The sequence below is a fragment of the Oncorhynchus nerka genome, linkage group LG4 (genome assembly GCF_034236695.1).
Source record: "Oncorhynchus nerka isolate Pitt River linkage group LG4, Oner_Uvic_2.0, whole genome shotgun sequence".
NCBI classification, from domain to species: domain Eukaryota; kingdom Metazoa; phylum Chordata; class Actinopteri; order Salmoniformes; family Salmonidae; genus Oncorhynchus; species Oncorhynchus nerka.
Window position 1 is genome coordinate 101,143,951 of NC_088399.1, and position 22,537 is coordinate 101,166,487.

Here is a 22,537-nt window from a genome sequence, read left to right on the forward strand (position 1 = left end):
TAATATAGTCTACACCATCACAATAAATCCATGTAATATAGTCTACACCATCACAATAAATCCATGTAATATAGTCTACACCATCACAATAAATCCATGTAATTTAGTCTACAAAATCCATCACAATAAATCCATGTAATATAGTCTACACCATCACAATAAATCCATGTAATATAGTCTACACCATCACAATAAATCCATGTTATATAGTCTACACCATCACAATAAATCCATGTAATATAGTCTACACCATCACAATAAATCCATGTAATATAGTCTACACCATCACAATAAATCCATGTAATATATTCTACACCATCACAATAAATCCATGTAATATAGTCTACACCATCACAATAACTCCATTATTTATTTTAGACAGGTCTAAAGAAACATGATATGAAGAAAATGTAGTTTATTTCAGAAGAACAGAATAACATACTCTGAGTTGTCCTTGTGTTAGGTCCTGATCTGGCTATGCCATATGGCTGTGGGCTACACTAGTTCATTTAGTTGTCCTTATGTTAGGTCCTGATCTGGCTGTGCCATATGGCTGTGGGCTACACTAGTTCATTATGTTAGGCCCTGATCCGGCTATGCCATATGGCTGTGGGCTACACTAGTTCATTATGTTAGGTCCTGATCTGGCTATGCCATATGGCTGTGGGCTACACTAGTTCATTATGTTAGGTCCTGATCTGGCTATGCCATATGGCTGTGGGCTACACTAGTTCATTATGTTAGGCCCTGATCTGGCTGTGCCATATGGCTGTGGGCTACACTAGTTCATTTAGTTGTCCTTATGTTAGGTCCTGATCTGGCTGTGCCATATGGCTGTGGGCTACACTAGTTCATTATGTTAGGCCCTGATCTGGCTATGCCATATGGCTGTGGGCTACACTAGTTCATTTAGTTGTCCTTATGTTAGGTCCTGATCTGGCTGTGCCATATGGCTGTGGGCTACACTAGTTCATTATGTTAGGTCCTGATCTGGCTGTGCCATATGGCTGTGGGCTACACTAGTTCATTTAGTTGTCCTGATGTTAGGTCCTGATCTGGCTATGCCAAATGGCTGTGGGCTACACTAGTTCATTTAGTTGTCCTTATGTTAGGCCCTGATCTGGCTGTGCCATATGGCTGTGGGCTACACTAGTTCATTTAGTTGTCCTTATGTTAGGCCCTGATCTGGCTGTGCCATATGGCTGTGGGCTACACTAGTTCATTATGTTAGGCCCTGATCTGGCTGTGCCATATGGCTGTGGGCTACACTAGTTCATTTAGTTGTCCTTATGTTAGGTCCTGATCTGGCTGTGCCATATGGCTGTGGGCTACACTAGTTCATTATGTTAGGTCCTGATCTGGCTGTGCCATATGGCTGTGGGCTACACTAGTTCATTTAGTTGTCCTGATGTTAGGTCCTGATCTGGCTATGCCAAATGGCTGTGGGCTACACTAGTTCATTTAGTTGTCCTTATGTTAGGCCCTGATCTGGCTGTGCCATATGGCTGTGGGCTACACTAGTTCATTATGTTAGGTCCTGATCTGGCTGTGCCATATGGCTGTGGGCTACACTAGTTCATTTAGTTGTCCTGATGTTAGGTCCTGATCTGGCTATGCCAAATGGCTGTGGGCTACACTAGTTCATTTAGTTGTCCTTATGTTAGGCCCTGATCTGGCTGTGCCATATGGCTGTGGGCTACACTAGTTCATTATGTTAGGCCCTGATCTGGCTATGCCATATGGCTGTGGGCTACACTAGTTCATTTAGTTGTCCTGATGTTAGGTCCTGATCTGGCTGTGCCATATGGCTGTGGGCTACACTAGTTCATTATGTCAGGCCCTGATCTGGCTATGCCATATGGCTGTGGGCTACACTAGTTCATTATGTTAGGCCCTGATCTGGCTATGCCATATGGCTGTGGGCTACACTAGTTCATTTAGCAGACAAGATCTGCTTATAATTCCGTGGCGTTATTTTATAGAATGAAAGATACAATTGAACAAAGGTTGATGTTTCATACATTGTAAGACTAATGATGATTTGGAAAAAAAAGTCTCTTGAAAAGGTATGAGCTCTGCTTAGTTTTTTATGTTGTTGCGCAGGCTGTACACACTACATCAGTCTCTCATTCACAATTTGACAAACACTTGATATGGCGGCATCCCCCTTTGTGTTGGCGTAACGTACCCCCCCCCCCCCCCCCCCCCCCCCCCCGAAAAAAAATCAATGCCTTTTGTGGCCAGGGGCCGTTGCGCCCTTCTCCCTGAGCCCCATCACATGATCGGGTCTTTCTCACAGGCTACAAGTGAAGACAGACACATCGGGGACGCTACTGCGTACGTCTTTATCCAATTCCGAAGTGCATATTGAAGATATTGGAACAACTGTCCACATTGACTTTTCGTTTTTTTTGCCAACGAGATGAGTAGTAACGAGGACTAACGAACAGCAAAAACACTGGCCTACGTCAATCTACTATCCCCCATAGTATACAAGTCAACCAATTTTATTCTGTTTCGCAAAATAAATATTTCAAAAACATAGTCTGGGACAGTTGTGGGATGCGATAGATCCCAAATTAATACAACCACTAGCATAAAATAAATATATATGACTGACGCAACCAAGCAGAAAGTTTAGCTTTAAATGTGCACATGGCAGTAGGCTACATGGCAGTAGGCTACATGGCAGTAGGCTACATGGCAGTAGGCTATAAGGGCGAATGTTCCATTAGCGGGAAAACACCACTATAAAAAGTGTGATTATGCATGTAATGAACAGTTCACCGAAGTGTTTTGCTCTACAATCCAAGTCAAATCGCAATTGCAACACTTGGTTAAACACGAGGCCTAGATTGTTTTGGCCATATCCTGCAGCCCTACGTGGCAGTGTCGACCTCTAACGAGTGGCAGTGTCGACCTCTAACGAGTGGCAGTGTCGACCTCTAACGAGTGGCAGTGTCGACCTCTAACGAGTGGCAGTGTCGACCTCTAACGAGTGGCAGTGTCGACCTCTAACGAGTGCAGGAAATTCAGAAAATTATTTTGGGTTGCAGTTGAATTGAACTGTATAAAACACTCAGAATGGAGAAAGATCCATTGAAATCACTCGTTTTGTGTTGACACTCCAGGGCACATTTTGAAGTTTTATTATTCAATAACACAAAAAAACATCATACCATCTAATCTTTTAAAAATACAGTGATGTGATATTTTGGCTATGTCGCCCAGCCCTAGTAGGCCCAGCCCTAGTAGGCCCGGCCCAGCCCAGCCCTAGTAGGCCCAGCCCAGCCCTAGTAGGCCCAGCCCAGCCCTAGTAGGTCCAGCCCAGCCCTAGTAGGCCCAGCCCAGCCCTAGTAGGCCCGGCCCAGCCCTAGTAGGCCCAGCCCTAGTAGGCCCAACCCTAGTAGGCCCGGCCCAGCCCTAGTAGGCCCAGCCCAACCCTAGTAGGTCCAGCCCAGCCCTAGTAGGCCCAGCCCAGCCCTAGTAGGCCCGGCCCAGCCCTAGTAGGCCCAGCCCTAGTAGGCCCAACCCTAGTAGGCCCGGCCCAGCCCTAGTAGGCCCGGCCCAGCCCTAGTAGGCCCAGCCCAACCCTAGTAGGCCTAGCCCAGCCCTAGTAGGCCCAGCCCTAGTAGGCCCAGCCCTAGTAGGCCCAGCCCTAGTAGGCCCAGCCCGGCCCTAGTAGGCCCAGCCCTAGTAGGCCCAGCCCTAGTAGGCCCAGCCCAGCCCTAGTAGGCCCAGCCCAGCCCTAGTAGGCCCAGCCCTAGTAGGCCCAGCCCTAGTAGGCCCAGCCCTAGTAGGCCCAGTCCTAGTAGGCCCAGCCCTAGTAGGCCCAGCCCTAGTAGGCCCAGCCCAGCCCTAGTAGGCCCAGCCCAGCCCTAGTAGGCCCAGCCCTAGTAGGCCCAGCCCTAGTAGGCCCAGCCCTAGTAGGCCCAGCCCAGCCCTAGTAGGCCCAGCCCTAGTAGGCCCAGCCCGGCCCTAGTAGGCCCAGCCCTAATGACATATATAGGATAGATCTCTAGTATACTAACAGAAGCGTCTCAAGGATAGGCCTTCCTAAATCAGCTATACACTACAATTGGCTCAGTTGTAAGCCAATCTATCACTTAGCGACTAATGTAAACCGGTTACATTGTCTGGGATTGAATTAATGACTAACTACTAGTCTATATTGTTCCAACCAGCAGCAGGCGTCTACTACAAGATAGCAACCCTCCAGATTCCCGACAATACTAAACCTGTTCCCTTCGATCTACCGTTCCAGTGTTTTAATTGCTATATTGTAATTACTTCGCCACCATGGCCTATTTATTGCCTTACCTCTCTTATCCTACCTCATTTGCTCACATTGTATATAGACTTATTTTTTTGTATGTTTGTTTTACTCCATGTGTAACTCTGTGTCGTTGTTTGTGTCGCACTGCTTTGCTTTATCTTGGCCAGGTCGCAGTTGTAAATGAGAACTTGTTCTCAACTTGGCCTTCCTGGTTAAATACAGGGTTAGGGTTATATATATAAATACCTGGTTAAATAAAGGGTTAGGGTTATATATATAAATACCTGGTTAAATAAAGGGTTAGGGTTATATATATAAATACCTGGTTAAATAAAGGGTTATATATATAAATACCTGGTTAAATAAAGGGTTATATATATATAAATACCTGGTTAAATAAAGGGTTATATATATAAATACCTGGTTAAATAAAGGGTTAGGGTTATATATATAAATACCTGGTTAAATAAAGGGTTAGGGTTATATATATAAATACCTGGTTAAATAAAGGGTTAGGGTTATATATAAATACTTGGTTAAATAAAGGGTTAGGGTTATATATATAAATACCTGGTTAAATAAAGGGTTAGGGTTATATATATAAATACCTGGTTAAATAAAGGGTTATATATATATATATAAATACCTGGTTAAATAAAGGGTTAGGGTTATATATATAAATACCTGGTTAAATAAAGGGTTAGGGTTATATATATAAATACCTGGTTAAATAAAGGGTTATATATATATAAATACCTGGTTAAATAAAGGGTTAGGGTTATATATATATAAATACCTGGTTAAATAAAGGGTTATATATATATATAAATACCTGGTTAAATAAAGGGTTAGGGTTATATATATAAATACCTGGTTAAATAAAGGGTTATATATATATATAAATACCTGGTTAAATAAAGGGTTAGGGTTATATATATAAATACCTGGTTAAATAAAGGGTTAGGGTTATATATATAAATACCTGGTTAAATAAAGGGTTATATATATAAATACCTGGTTAAATAAAGGGTTAGGGTTATATATATAAATACCTGGTTAAATAAAGGGTTAGGGTTATATATATAAATACCTGGTTAAATAAAGGGTTAGGGTTATATATATAAATACCTGGTTAAATAAAGGGTTAGGGTTATATATATAAATACCTGGTTAAATAAAGGGTTAGGGTTATATATATATAAATACCTGGTTAAATAAAGGGTTAGGGTTATATATATAAATACCTGGTTAAATAAAGGGTTAGGGTTATATATATAAATACCTGGTTAAATAAAGCTGAAATAAAATACGTTAAAATGTTTGCTGATCGGTAAGAAATATTTCCCACTATATTCTGATTATACCCAGAACCATCAGATCAGCAAACATCGAAGGGGAACAACGTTTATTCTTTATTACAAGTATCCACTACTTGTACAATGGTGTGATTTGAAAGCGTCTGTCTGTTCAACAGTGTGGAGGGTCAAAGAGCCGTCTCGTCTCGGCTCCTGTCCTGGGAGGGACGTTGTAACCTTTGGACAGACAGAGAACGTCACCCAAGGGCGATTCCATGCATAGACCATATTAGTTTTTTGGTATCTCAATTTGTTCTGGTAAACTTCATTGGGAGGAAGGATGTTTGACATCCATTATCCATTATCATTGAGAAAATGATGATGAATGTGGTTATTTTAGGCTTATACATGCCTCCTGGAAAGACCCTATGTACAGTACATGATATTGATAACATTGTTGTCAATATACTCCTTAGTGTGCTCACATGTATTCAACATAATTATCAATATCTCAAAAGAAAGGTACGCTTTTTTGATTTTGTTCATTTTAAGAAATATATATATAATATAAGAAGTATAATATACATTGAATATCTCCAATACACTCTCTGCTAATTCAGGAGGTATGATCCATCTACTGGAGGCTCTCTGCTAATTCAGGAGGTATGAACCATCTACGGGAGGCTCTCTGCTAATTCAGGAGGTATGATGCATCTATAATACGCTCTCTGCTAATTCAGGAGGTATGATCCATCTGCAATACGCTCTCTGCTAATTCAGGAGGTATGATCCATCTACTGGAGGCTCTCTGCTAATTCAGGAGGAATGATCCATCTACTGGAGGCTCTCTGCTAATTCAGGAGGAATGATCCATCTACTGGAGGCTCTCTGCTAATTCAGGAGGTATGATCCATCTACTGGAGGCTCTCTGCTAATTCAGGAGGTATGAACCATCTACTGGAGGCTCTCTGCTAATTCAGGAGGTATGATCCATCTACTGGAGGCTCTCTGCTAATTCAGGAGGTATGAACCATCTACTGGAGGCTCTCTGCTAATTCAGGAGGTATGATCCATCTACTGGAGGCTCTCTGCTAATTCAGGAGGTATGATCCATCTACTGGAGGCTCTCTGCTAATTCAAGAGGTATGATCCATCTACTGGAGGCTCTCTGCTAATTCAGGAGGTATGAACCATCTACTGGAGGCTCTCTGCTAATTCAGGAGGTATGACGCATCTATAATACGCTCTCTGCTAATTCAGGAGGTATGATCCATCTGCAATATGCTCTCTGCTAATTCAGGAGGTATGATCCATCTACTGGAGGCTCTCTGCTAATTCAGGAGGAATGATCCATCTACTGGAGGCTCTCTGCTAATTCAGGAGGAATTATCCATCTACTGGAGGCTCTCTGCTAATTCAGGAGGTATGATCCATCTACTGGAGGCTCTCTGCTAATTCAGGAGGTATGAACCATCTACTGGAGGCTCTCTGCTAATTCAGGAGGTATGATCCATCTACTGGAGGCTCTCTGCTAATTCAGGAGGTATGAACCATCTACTGGAGGCTCTCTGCTAATTCAGGAGGTATGAACCATCTACTGGAGGCTCTCTGCTAATTCAGGAGGTATGATCCATCTACTGGAGGCTCTCTGCTAATTCAGGAGGTATGAACCATCTACTGGAGGCTCTCTGCTAATTCAGGAGGAATGATCCATCTACTGGAGGCTCTCTGCTAATTCAGGAGGTATGATCCATCTACTGGAGGCTCTCTGCTAATTCAGGAGGTATGAACCATCTACTGGAGGCTCTCTGCTAATTCAGGAGGTATGAACCATCTACGGGAGGCTCTCTGCTAATTCAGGAGGTATGATCCATCTACTGGAGGCTCTCTGCTAATTCAGGAGGTATGAACCATCTACTGGAGGCTCTCTGCTAATTCAGGAGGTATGATCCATCTACTGGAGGCTCTCTGCTAATTAAAGAAAAAAAAAAGTGTATTTCACAATCTAGACACTCCCTTCGAGCAACACTATAAGGAGAACAACGACAACAAGATGTAGTCTTGTACATCATGTACGGTTCACAGGGTCTTTCAGGAGGCATTTTTAGGTCTACAAAAGGCCACTCATCATGATTCTCTCCCGGGAAGAAAATGTTTTTTATTTTTTTATTTTTATTTCACCTTTATTTAACCAGGTAGGCTAGTTGAGAACAAGTTCTCATTTGCAACTGCGACCTGGCCAAGATAAAGCATAGCAGTGTGAACAGACAACACAGAGTTACACATGGAGTAAGCAATTAACAAGTCAATAACACAGTAGAAAAAAAATGGGCAGTCTATATACAATGTGTGCAAAAGGCATGAGGAGGTAGGCGAATAATACAATTTTGCAGATTAACACTGGGGTGATAAATGATCAGATGGTCATGTACAGGTAGAGATATTGGTGTGCAAAAGAGCAGAAAGGTAAATAAATAAATAAAATAAAAAAACAGTATAAAAACAGTATGGGGATGAGGTAGGTGAAAATGGGTGGGCTATTTACCAATAGACTATGTACAGCTGCAGCGATCGGTTAGCTGCTCGGATAGCTGATGTTTGAAGTTGGTGAGGAGATAAAAGTCTCCAACTTCAGCGATTTTTGCAGTTCATTCCAGTCACAGGCAGCAGAGTACTGGAACGAAAGGCGGCCAAATGAGGTGTTGGCTTTAGGGATGATCAGTGAGATACACCTGCTGGAGCGTATGCTACGGATGGGTGTTGCCATCGTGACCAGTGAACTGAGATAAGGCGGAGCTTTACCTAGCATGGACTTGTAGATGACCTGGAGCCAGTGGGTCTGGCGACGAATATGTAGCGAGGGCCAGCCGACTAGAGCATACAAGTCGCAGTGGTGGGTGGTATAAGGTGCTTTGGTGACAAAACGGATGGCACTATGATAGACTGCATCCAGTTTGCTGAGTAGAGTGTTGGAAGCCATTTTGTAGATGACATCGCCGAAATTGAGGATCGGTAGGATAGTCAGTTTTACTAGGGTAAGCTTGGCGGCGTGAGTGAAGGAGGCTTTGTTGCGGAATAGAAAGCCGACTCTTGATTTGATTTTCGATTGGAGATGTTTGATGTGAGTCTGGAAGGAGAGTTTGCAGTCTAGCCAGACACCTAGGTACTTATAGATGTCCACATATTCAAGGTCGGAACCATCCAGGGTGGTGATGCTAGTCGGGCATGCGGGTGCAGGCAGCGATCGGTTGAAAAGCATGCATTTGGTTTTACTCGCGTTTAAGAGCAGTTGGAGGCCACGGAAGGAGTGCTGTATGGCATTGAAGCTCGTTTGGAGGTTAGATAGCACAGTGTCCAATGACGGGCCGAAAGTATATAGAATGGTGTCGTCTGCGTAGAGGTGGATCAGGGAATCGCCCGCAGCAAGAGCAACATCATTGATATATACAGAGAAAAGAGTCGGCCCGAGAATTGAACCCTGTGGCACCCCCATAGAGACTGCCAGAGGACCGGACAGCATGCCCTCCGATTTGACACACTGAACTCTGTCTGCAAAGTAATTGGTGAACCAGGCAAGGCAGTCATCCGAGAAACCGAGGCTATTGAGTCTGCCGACTCAAATGTAAAGTTACTGTGAAAATTGGCAGAAGAAATTGGAGATACCGAAAAGATTTCCGGGCTACGCTGGCATGGAATTCACCCCCTTCCTTCCCAGCCATGGAAGCCTTATTTAAATAGACTCAGAGTGCTGATAGTGGAATCAGTTACACCTTTTAGATTAAAGTGCATAAGATTATGTGTGGGGGGGGTGATCCTATATTAGCACTCCTACTCATGGGACGCGATAACCTTTTGGACAGGGAACTTCCAAATCCAACATCACAGTGTCCCTGTCCCAAATGGCATTTTATTTCCTACATAGTGCACTACTTTGAAAAGTATGACCTGCTGCTGACTGGTTGGAAGCTACAATCCTATACGACTCACTCAGCCAGCATCCCATAAACGGTACCCTATTCCCATGTTAGTGCACTATGTAATGAATAGTGTGCCATTTGGGACGAATCCTCTGGTCACAACGAGTGGCACAGCGATCTAAGGCACTGCACCTCAGTGCTTGAGGCATCACTACTTGACCCGGGTTCGATCCCAGGCTGCATCACAGTCGGCTGCGACTGGGAGACCCATGAGGCGGAGCACAATTGGCCCAGCGTCGTCCGGGATAGAGGAGGGTTTGGCCCAGCGTCGTCCGGGATAGAGGAGGGTTTGGCCCAGCGTCGTCCGGGATAGAGGAGGGTTTGGCCCAGCGTCGTCCGGGATAGAGGAGGGTTTGGCCCAGCGTCGTCCGGGATAGAGGAGGGTTTGGCCCAGCGTCGTCCGGGATAGAGGAGGGTTTGGCCCAGCGTCGTCCGGGATAGAGGAGGGTTTGGCCCAGCGTCGTCCGGGATAGAGGAGGGTTTGGCCCAGCGTCGTCCGGGTTAGAGGAGGGTTTGGCCCAGCGTCGTCCGGGTTAGAGGAGGGTTTGGCCCAGCGTCGTCCGGGATAGAGGAGGGTTTGGCCCAGCGTCGTCCGGGATAGAGGAGGGTTTGGCCCAGCGTCGTCCGGGATAGAGGAGGGTTTGGTCCGGGTTAGAGGAGGGTTTGGCCCAGCGTCGTCCGGGTTAGAGGAGGGTTTGGCCCAGCGTCGTCCGGGTTAGAGGAGGGTTTGGCCCAGCGTCGTCCGGGATAGAGGAGGGTTTGGCCCAGCGTCGTCCGGGTTAGAGGAGGGTTTGGCCCAGCGTCGTCCGGGTTAGAGGAGGGTTTAGCCTGCTGGGATGTTTCCTCCGACACATTGGTGCTTCTGGCTTCCAGGTTAAGCGAGTAGTATTCTCAAGAAGCAGTGCGGCTTGTCAGGGTCGTGTTTCGGAGGAGCGGCTCTCGACCTTCGCCTCTCCCGAGTCCGTAGGGGAAATGCAGCGATGGGTCAAGACTGTAACTACTAATTGGGAAACACAAAATTGGGGAGAAAACGGGGTAAAAATATTATAATAATTCCCTCGTTATGTTTTGTGGAGATCGAGATAAAATGCATCACCCATTAATTTGTTGAAATGAATGATCCCCACGTCATCAAGGAGCCCTGTGATCACAATGCGTGAGGTATTTAAGCCCTGAACGATGTCTATTTGACCTTTTATTGGCCTAACAAGCAGCTCCGTCCCCAAGACAACATGCAATCATATGCAAGGAACAACTCAACTAACTTGGCTAGTCTTGTGAGCTAGCAAGTTCGGTAGTCTTGTGAGCTAGCAAGTTCGGTAGTCTTGTGAGCTAGCAAGTTCGGTAGTCTTGTGAGCTAGCTAGTTCGGTAGTCTTGTGAGCTAGCTAGTTCGGTAGTCTTGTGAGCTAGCAAGTTCGGTAGTCTTGTGAACTAGCAAGTTCGGTAGTCTTGTGAGCTAGCTAGTTTGGTAGTCTTGTGAGCTAGCAAGTTCGGTAGTCTTGTGAGCTAGCTAGCAAGCTAGCTTGTTATCTATGCTGATAGAATGCATAAATGATGTGTATGATTTAAAAAGGGACATGTTTTGTGGTTAGGTAAGCTCCATTCCTGATAGGCTCGTTCAGTAGATCATATCTGATCAGCCTATCAGAACAATCTACCCATCCTAGACCGAACATCTGGTGTGCCTGAGAGAGCAATGATTCAATGACAACGCAAGGCACTTCAGAAGGTAGTGCGTACGGCCCAGTACATCACTGGGGCCAAGCTTCCTGCCATCCAGGACCTCTATACCAGGTGGTGTCAGAGGGTAGTGCAAACGGCCCAGTACATCACTGGGGCCAAGCTTCCTGCCATCCAGGACCTCTATACCAGGCGGTGTCAGAGGAAAGCCTTAAAAATTGTCAAAGACTCCAGCCTCCCAAGTCATGAACTGTTCTCTCTTTTCACACAGCAAGCTGGACTGATGCACCTTGTCTGTAACCAACAGTCTGTAACCAACAGTCTGTAACAAACAGTCTGTAACCTGTAACCAACAGTCTGTAACCAACAGTCTGTAACAAACAGTCTGTAACCAACAGTCTGTAACAAACAGTCTGTAACCAACAGTCTATAACCAACAGTCTGTAACCAACAGTCTGTAACCTGTAACCAACAGTCTGTAACCAACAGTCTGTAACAAACAGTCTGTAACCTGTAACCAACAGTCTGTAACAAACAGTCTGTAACCTGTAACCAACAGTCTGTAACCTGTAACCAACAGTCTGTAACCAACAGTCTGTAATCAACAGTCTGTAATCAACAGTCTGTAACCAACAGTCTGTAACAAACAGTCTGTAACCTGTAACCAACAGTCTGTAACAAACAGTCTGTAACCTGTAACCAACAGTCTGTAACCTGTAACCAACAGTCTGTAACCTGTAACCAACAGTCTGTAACCAACAGTCTGTAACCAACAGTCTGTAACCAGTAACCAACAGTCTGTAACCAACAGTCTGTAACCAACAGTCTGTAATCAACAGTCTGAAACCAACAGTCTGTAACCTGTAACCAACAGTCTGTAACCAACAGTCTGTAACCAACAGTCTGTAACCAACAGTCTGTAACCTGTAACCAACAGTCTGTAACCAACAGTCTGTAACCAACAGTCTGTAACCAACAGTCTGTAACCTGTAACCAACAGTCTGTAACAAACAGTCTGTAACCAACAGTCTGTAACCAACAGTCTGTAACCAACAGTCTGTAATCAACAGTCTGTAACCAACAGTCTGTAACAAACAGTCTGTAACCAACAGTCTGTAACCAACAGTCTGTAACCTGTAACCAACAGTCTGTAACCAACAGTCTGTAACCAACAGTCTGTAACCAACAGTCTGTAAAAAACAGTCTGTAACCTGTAACCAACAGTCTGTAACCAACAGTCTGTAACCAACAGTCTGTAACCTGTAACCAACAGTCTGTAACCAACAGTCTGTAACCAACAGTCTGTAAACAACAGTCTGTAAACAACAGTCTGTAACCAACAGTCTGTAACCAACAGTCTGTAACCAACAGTCTAACCAACAGTCTGTAACCAACAGTCTGTAAACAACAGTCTGTAACCAACAGTCTGTAACCAACAGTCTAACCAACAGTCTGTAACCAACAGTCTGTAACCAACAGTCTGTAAACAACAGTCTGTAACCAACAGTCTGTAACCAACAGTCTGTAACCAACCGTCTGTAACCAACAGTCTGTAACCAACAGTCTGTAACCAACAGTCTGTAACCAATAGTCTGTAACCAACAGTCTGTAACCTGTAACCAACAGTCTGTAACCAACAGTCTGTAACCAACAGTCTGTAACCAACAGTCTATAACCAACAGTCTATAACCAACAGTATGTAACCAACAGTCTGTAACCAACAGTCTGTAACCTGTAACCAACAGTCTGTAACCAACAGTCTATAACCAACAGTCTATAACCAACAGTATGTAACCAACAGTCTGTAACCTGTAACCAACAGTCTGTAACCAACAGTCTATAACCAACAGTCTATAACCAACAGTCTGTAACCAACAGTCTGTAACCTGTAACCAACAGTCTGTAACCAACAGTCTGTAACCAACAGTCTGTAACCAACAGTCTGTAACCAACAGTCTATAACCAACAGTCTATAACCAACAGTATGTAACCAACAGTCTGTAACCAACAGTCTGTAACCAACAGTCTATAACCAACAGTCTATAACCAACAGTATGTAAACAACAGTCTGTAACCAACAGTCTGTAACCAACAGTATGTAACCAACAGTCTATAACCAACAGTCTGTAACCAACAGTCTGTAACCTGTAACCAACAGTCTGTAACCAACAGTCTGTAACCAACAGTCTGTAACCAACAGTCTATAACCAACAGTCTATAACCAACAGTATGTAACCAACAGTCTGTAACCAACAGTCTGTAACCAACAGTCTGTAACCAACAGTCTGTAGCCAACCGTCTGTAATCAACAGTCTGTAGCCAACCGTCTGTAATCAACAGTCTGTAACCAACAGTCTGTAACCAACAGTCTGTAACCAACAGTCTGTAACCAACAGTCTATAACCAACAGTATGTAACCAACAGTCTGTAACCAACAGTCTGTCTAAACAGCTTCTAACACCAGGCCATACGACTGCTAAATAGTGAGATAAACAGCTTCTATCACCAGGCCATACGACTGCTAAATAGTGAGATAAACAGCTTCTAACACCAGGCCATACGACTGCTAAATAGTGAGACAAACAGCTTCTAACACCAGGCCATACGACTGCTAAATAGTGAGATAAACAGCTTCTAACACCAGGCCATACGACTGCTAAATAGTGAGATAAACAGCTTCTAACACCAGGCCATACGACTGCTAAATAGTGAGATAAATAGTTAACCAATAGCAGACTATCTGCATTGATCCTTTTAGCACTAATTATTTTAACTCATCACATACCCAACAAAGGGTATATAACAATGTATTGAGATAAACTTTTGTTATTGACCAAATACTTATTTTCCACCATAATTTGCAAATAAATTCATTTAAAATCCTACAATGTGATTTTCTGTATTTTTTTCCCTCATTTTGTCTGTCATAGTTGAAGTGTACCTATGATGAAAATTACAGGCCTCTCTCATCTTTTTAAGTGGGAGAACTTGCACAATTGGTGGCTGACTAAATACTTTTTTGCCCCACTGTATATAGCCAAGTTATCACATCATTGATATGAGTCAGCTAACCCATCTATATAGCCAAGTTATCACATCATTGATATGAGTCAGCTAACCCATCTATATAGCCAAGTTATCACATCATTGATATGAGTCAGCTAACCCATCTATATAGCCAAGTTATCACATCATTGATATGAGTCAGCTAACCCATCTATATAGCCAAGTTATCACATCATTGATATGAGTCAGCTAACCCATCTATATAGCCAAGTTATCACATCATTGATATGAGTCAGCTAACCCATCTATATAGCCAAGTTATCACATCATTGATATGAGTCAGCTAACCCATCTATATAGCCAAGTTATCACATCATTGATATGAGTCAGCTAACCCATCTATATAGCCAAGTTATCACATCATTGATATGAGTCAGCTAACCCATCTATATAGCCAAGTTATCACATCATTGATATGAGTCAGCTAACCCATCTATATAGCCAAGTTATCACATCATTGTATATGACAGTCAGCTAACCCATCTATATAGCCAAGTTATCACATCATTGATATGAGTCAGCTAACCCATCTATATAGCCAAGTTATCACATCATTGATATGAGTCAGCTAACCCATCTATATAGCCAAGTTATCACATCATTGATATGAGTCAGCTAACCCATCTATATAGCCAAGTTATCACATCATTGATATGAGTCAGCTAACCCATCTATATAGCCAAGTTATCACATCATTGATATGAGTCAGCTAACCCATCTATATAGCCAAGTTATCACATCATGTATATGACAGTCAGCTAACCCATCTATATAGCCAAGTTATCACATCATTGATATGAGTCAGCTAACCCATCTATATAGCCAAGTTATCACATCATTGATATGAGTCAGCTAACCCATCTATATAGCCAAGTTATCACATCATTGATATGAGTCAGCTAACCCATCTATATAGCCAAGTTATCACATCATTGATATGAGTCAGCTAACCCATCTATATAGCCAAGTGATCACATCATTGATATGAGTCAGCTAACCCATCTATATAGCCAAGTTATCACATCATTGATATGAGTCAGCTAACCCATCTATATAGCCAAGTTATCACATCATTGATATGAGTCAGCTAACCCATCTATATAGCCAAGTTATCACATCATTGATATGAGTCAGCTAACCCATCTATATAGCCAAGTTATCACATCATTGATATGAGTCAGCTAACCCATCTATATAGCCAAGTTATCACATCATTGATATGAGTCAGCTAACCCATCTATATAGCCAAGTTATCACATCATTGATATGAGTCAGCTAACCCATCTATATAGCCAAGTTATCACATCATTGATATGAGTCAGCTAACCCATCTATATAGCCAAGTTATCACATCATTGATATGAGTCAGCTAACCCATCTATTTAGCCAAGTTATCACATCATTGATATGAGTCAGCTAACCCATCTATATAGCCAAGTTATCACATCATTGATATGAGTCAGCTAACCCATCTATATAGCCAAGTTATCACATCATTGATATGAGTCAGCTAACCCATCTATATAGCCAAGTTATCACATCATTGATATGAGTCAGCTAACCCATCTATATAGCCAAGTTATCACATCATTGATATGAGTCAGCTAACCCATCTATATAGCCAAGTTATCACATCATTGATATGAGTCAGCTAACCCATCTATATAGCCAAGTTATCACATCATTGATATGAGTCAGCTAACCCATCTATATAGCCAAGTTATCACATCATTGATATGAGTCAGCTAACCCATCTATATAGCCAAGTTATCACATCATTGATATGAGTCAGCTAACCCATCTATATAGCCAAGTTATCACATCATTGATATGAGTCAGCTAACCCATCTATATAGCCAAGTTATCACATCATTGATATGAGTCAGCTAACCCATCTATATAGCCAAGTTATCACATCATGTATATGACAGTCAGCTAACCCATCTATATAGCCAAGTTATCACATCATTGATATGAGTCAGCTAACCCATCTATATAGCCAAGTTATCACATCATGTATATGACAGTCAGCTAACCCATCTATATAGCCAAGTTATCACATCATTGATATGAGTCAGCTAACCCATCTATATAGCCAAGTTATCACATCATTGATATGAGTCAGCTAACCCATCTATATAGCCAAGTTATCACATCATTGATATGAGTCAGCTAACCCATCTATATAGCCAAGTTATCACATCATTGATATGAGTCAGCTAACCCATCTATATAGCCAAGTTATCCATTGTTTCTCTTTTCTCTTTGCATTGTTGTGAAGGCCTGTCAGGAAGCATTTCACTGTTATGTCTACACCTGTTGTCTACACCTGTTGTGTCTACGTTGTGTCTACACCTGTTATGTCTACACCTGTTATGTCTACACCTGTTATGTCTACACCTGTTGTCTACACCTGTTGTGTCTACGTTGTGTCTACACCTGTTATGTCTACACCTGTTATGTCTACACCTGTTGTCTACACCTGTTGTGTCTACACCTGTTGTCTACACCTGTTGTGTCTACACCTGTTGTCTACACCTGTTGTGTCTACGTTGTGTCTACACCTGTTATGTCTACACCTGTTATGTCTACACCTGTTGTCTACACCTGTTGTGTCTACGTTGTGTCTACACCTGTTGTGTCTACACCTGTTGTCTACACCTGTTGTGTCTACGTTGTGTCTACACCTGTTATGTCTACACCTGTTGTGTCTACACCTGTTATGTCTACACCTGTTGTCTACACCTGTTGTCTACACCTGTTATGTCTACACCTGTTATGTCTACACCTGTTGTGTCTACACCTGTTATGTCTACACCTGTTATGTCTACACCTGTTGTGTCTACACCTGTTGTGTCTACACCTGTTATGTCTACACCTGTTGTCTACACCTGTTGTGTCTACACCTGTTGTGTCTACACCTGTTGTGTCTACACCTGTTATGTCTACACCTGTTGTGTCTACACCTGTTATGTCTACACCTGTTATGTCTACACCTGTTGTGTCTACACCTGTTATGTCTACACCTGTTCGTCTACACCTGTTATGTCTACACCTGTTGTCTACACCTGTTGTCTACACCTGTTATGTCTACACCTGTTATGTCTACACCTGTTGTGTCTACACCTGTTATGTCTACACCTGTTGTGTCTACACCTGTTGTGTCTACACCTGTTGTGTCTACACCTGTTATGTCTACACCTGTTGTCTACACCTGTTGTGTCTACACCTGTTGTGTCTACACCTGTTGTGTCTACACCTGTTGTGTCTACACCTGTTATGTCTACACCTGTTATGTCTACACCTGTTATGTCTACACCTGTTGTCTACACCTGTTGTGTCTACACCTGTTGTGTCTACACCTGTTATGTCTACACCTGTTATGTCTACACCTGTTGTCTACACCTGTTGTCTACACCTGTTGTGTCTACACCTGTTATGTCTACACCTGTTGTGTCTACACCTGTTGTGTCTACACCTGTTATGTCTACACCTGTTGTGTCTACACCTGTTGTCTACACCTGTTATGTCTACACCTGTTATGTCTACACCTGTTGTGTCTACACCTGTTATGTCTACACCTGTTGTGTCTACACCTGTTGTCTACACCTGTTATGTCTACACCTGTTATGTCTACACCTGTTGTGTCTACACCTGTTATGTCTCCACCTGTAATGTCTACACCTGTTGTGTCTACACCTGTTGTGTCTACACCTGTTATGTCTACACCTCTTGTCTACACCTGTTGTGTCTACACCTGTTGTGTCTACACCTGTTATGTCTACACCTGTTATGTCTACACCTGTTGTGTCTACACCTGTTGTGTCTACACCTGTTATGTCTACACCTGTTGTTTACCAAGCAGGTGACGAATAACATTTTGATTTGAAATGCCATGTTTGTTTTTGGAAATACTTTATACGTAGTCTAATTGCTAGCCTGCGTGGGTAGAAACATGTGCCATCGTGCCATCTTGGTAGAAGCTTGTGCCATCATACCATCTTGGTAGAAACATGTGCCATCATGTCATCTTGGTAGATGCTTGTGCCATCATACCATCTTGGTAGAAGCTTGTGCCATCATACCATCTTGGTAGAAGCTTGTGCCATCATGCCATCTTGGTAGATGCTTGTGCCATCATACCATCTTGGTAGATGCTTGTGCCATCATACCATCTTGGTAGATGCTTGTGCCATCATGTCATCTTGGTAGATGCTTGTGCCATCATGTCATCTTGGTAGATGCTTGTGCCATCATACCATCTTGGTAGATGCTTGTGCCAACATACCATCTTGGTAGATGCTTGTGCCATCATGCCATCTTGGTAGATGCTTGTGCCATCGTGCCATCATACCATCTTGGTAGATGCTTGTGCAATCATACCATCTTGGTAGATGCTTGTGCCATCATGCCATCTTGGTAGATGCTTGTGCCATCATGCCATCATACCATCTTGGTAGATGCTTGTGCCATCATACCATCTTGGTAGATGCTTGTGCCATCATACCATCTTGGTAGATGCTTGTGCCATCATACCATCTTGGTAGATGCTTGTGCCATCATGCCATCTTGGTAGATGCTTGTGCCATCATACCATCTTGGTAGATGCTTGTGCCATCATACCATCTTGGTAGATGGTAGATAGCTACCTCATTGCAGATTATACTAGGAAGAGAAAGAAATGGGGAGTCATCAAGGTCAATCAATAATTCAAACAGTGATTGGAGGTCAAGTGCGTCAGGTTGCCGAAAAGACTGAGGTGGCAGCAATATCATGTCCTTGGTGTGTTGGGAGACAGATGAGGGATCCCAAATAACACCCTCTTCCCTATATAGTGCGCTACTTTAGACCAGAGCCCTATGGGACTAGGGTGCCATTTGGGATCCACACTCAGTCACATGACTGTCAAGTGTAGGCCTAGTGATGGTCACTGTCTAAAAGAACTTCTACCCAAAAAAGGACTTTGCCTTGCTGTCCTTTTGTCAAGGCAGTGGGCTAACTATTAGAGACAAGACCCAGATAAATGTATGACAATAGGCCCTACATTCCCAAATCTGGCCCTCAAACCATCACGGTCACCTAATAATCCCCAGATTCCAAATTGGCCCATTCATCCCTCCTCCTCTCCCCTGTAACTATTCCCCAGGTCGTTGCTGCAAATGAGAACGTATTCTCAGTCAACTTACCTGGTAAAATAACGGATAAATAAAATAAATAAAAAAACATATGCTGAGGACACATACTACGTATTGGAGTACAGTTTATAGGTCAATAACTTGCTCAAACTGAATTTTCTTATAGGTCATTACCTTCTTGCCCAGAGATGGACATCCCTCCTTCAATAGATACATGCCTTGTTCTCCTAAGTGTGCAGGCTTGTGTTCCAACCCTGCTTGAACACACCTGATACTGCAAATCAGCTTTTCATCAGGACCTAGGCTACATCAGCTGAATCATTTAAATATGTTGGAGCTGGAGGTCTGCACATCCACCAGGCTCTCCAGGAACGAGGTCGACCACCCACGCAGATGCCTTTATAGCACACTATGGGAACAGGGTCCCATTAGGGATCCATACATCTTGGTCCCGTTACTCACTTGATCTGCAGACCACGGCCACCATCAGCAACTTCACAGACCAGGGACACCATCAGCAACTTCACAGACCAGGGACACCATCAGCAACTTCACAGACCAGGGACACCATCAGCAACTTCACAGACCACAGACACCATCAGCAACTTCACAGACCACGGACACCATCAGCAACTTCACAGACCACGGCCACCATCAGCAACTTCACAGACACCATCAGCAACTTCACAGACCACGGACACCATCAGCAACTTCACAGACCACGGCCACCATCAGCAACTTCACAGACACCATCAGCAACTTCACAGACCAGGGACACCATCAGCAACTTCACAGACCACGGACACCATCAGCAACTTCACAGACCACGGACACTATCAGCAACTTCACAGACCACAGACACCATCAGCAACTTCACAGACCAGGGACACCATCAGCAACTTCACAGACCACGGACACCATCAGCAACTTCACAGACCACAGACACCATCAGCAACTTCACAGACCACGGACACCATCAGCATCTTCACAGACACCATCAGCAACTTCACTTGCAATAAATAAGAATTTCAACCATACTCACTGAGAACACTGCATTCTGGAGTCCAAAGGGAATGGGTGTGAGTCTCGCTAAGGCCACCACTTTGAGTCCACTTCCCCCCTCCACCACCCGTATTACAGCACTGAGCTGTTCAGAGTTCCCCACCTTGTTGACCACCCAGTCCGTCAACAGTCTCTTACACACCAGGTGAGCCACGAAGGTACCTATGAGCACGCCCACCATCACCAGTCCCATACCCAGCACGAAGCCGTAGAGGTATCCCGCAGCCACGTTCAGTACGATGTACCCCCAGCCGAATGGGAAGGACACAGTGATCAGACCAACTATGAACAGCATGGCTCCAACCAGGCTGTCCAAGCTCTCTACCCAGAGAAGAAGGTCCTTGAGGTACTGTCGGACTAGAGCCACGGAGGAGAAGCACACAGCTGTCAGAATGCATGCCAGGAGGCTGCTCTTGAAGCAACACGTGGTAATACAACACGGGTGTCTGAACTCCCTGTTGGTGGCGCCACCGGTGAATGACACGCCAGTGTCAACGATGCTCTCCGGGTCTCCATCAGACTTGCCGACGGCGCCTCCTCTCTCGTCAAAGGTGTTGCATATCAAGAGGTCCATTTTATCGCACTCGTCCGGGGAGGGTCTCTGGAGCCAGCGGTTCAGCTGCATTTGTCCTTTGACAGCGGCGTGTTTCAGGACTTTTACGGCGACCTGCAGGGATGGTGGCGCAGGGCCCCACATGACTGTCCTTACAACGGCGTCTCGGGAAGATAAACGAGTCGCTCTGACGGTGGTGCTCAGATTAACGATGAGCGTTGCAACTTCAATACGACCGTTTCCATTGTAGAAACGAAAAAAGCTTGAACATAAAATAGAATGACAACTGAGAAAGATCAGGAGGGTAAAGAACGTGCTGACACAAGAGGTTATCGATGTCTTGTGTGCTGCGGACCCACCACTTTATCAGTACAGAGGACAATTGTTTACATAGACTTGAAAAATAAAGATTATTCCAATCCGAGTTGCCATGGTACAAATCCTCGTCCAGTGGGACAGTTATCTGGTGTTCACCAATTGGGAGACATGCAGTTCAATGATTTATAAATACCGTTCACATCGCCTAGGAGTCAAACGCCATAAATTAGGTAACGGCAGCAGCAAACTGACAACAAAGTCACGTTATTACTAAAGAAACGTCAGATCATGTTTACTATTCGTTTCAATAAAACGGTTGAAAGATAAATCCGTGCAAGACTTTTGCAAGTCTTCGGTCCTATTTGGTAAAACGTTGCCGCGGGTTTCTACTCCACTTTACGAGCTGCTGTGTGGTCAAAGTCCTGGAAATTCATTCCGACGCGCGATTCGCCCGAGAAAAAAAAACTCTTTATTTTCTCTTCCCGGGGCAAAGTGATAACCGGAGCACCGACGTCAGTCTGACAGCCAACTACGTGTTATATCTCGCTTCATCCAGAATAGTAAGTGCTGATCGACGCTACATGCTACTGATACACCAGATACTGCTCTGTTTATTTCCCACAATGCCAAGAACCAGACTACTGCCGTTCTGGACCAATCAGACAACGAGTCTGGTACATGGCGAACACAGAACATTTCAATGTTTCAAGAGACGGTTATAACAGGTATAATGGTGTTATTCATTTGTATTTTATATATCTGTATTAGTATTTATTCATGTTTTGTCCATTCTGTTGTTTGGTAGTGTCAGTACAGTCAGCAAGTTCTGTATTTGAAAAACAGTTATGTGTTTAGTTCGTTAGGTTCACAAATGTAAACACATGTTCACTTGACAGTTGTCCATTATCAAGTGAGACTTCGTTCCTCAGATAGACGAATGTAATTCTTAGCAGACACAACTCAGTCTACAGTAGGTATTTATCAACAAGATGTCCAAGTTCAGGCAAAGAAGAACAAGTCTGAATAGCCCCCTGGTCAAAAGTAGTGCCCGATTTAGGTAATACGGGGGCCATTTAGGACATAAACAATGATAAAACAAGTGGCCCCGTACTAAACATTACACTTTGATAAACCTAGAATGTGGATTATTATTGTTATTATTATTATTGTGTTC

The 22,537-nt window shown here is 43.7% G+C and overlaps 1 protein-coding gene across 1 annotated transcript in view; it reads right to left on the minus strand.

The window, feature by feature from the left end:
• tmem64 (transmembrane protein 64) overlaps positions 1–21,930 on the minus strand; it is a 43,609-nt gene extending 21,679 nt beyond the window's left edge. Inside the window, exon 1 of the mRNA XM_065018068.1 lies at positions 20,473–21,930. Coding sequence (XP_064874140.1) covers positions 20,473–21,189 — 717 coding nt within the window. The 5' untranslated portion in view covers positions 21,190–21,930. The remainder of the gene's footprint in view (positions 1–20,472) is intronic.
• Between the last annotated feature and the right edge of the window lie 607 nt (positions 21,931–22,537).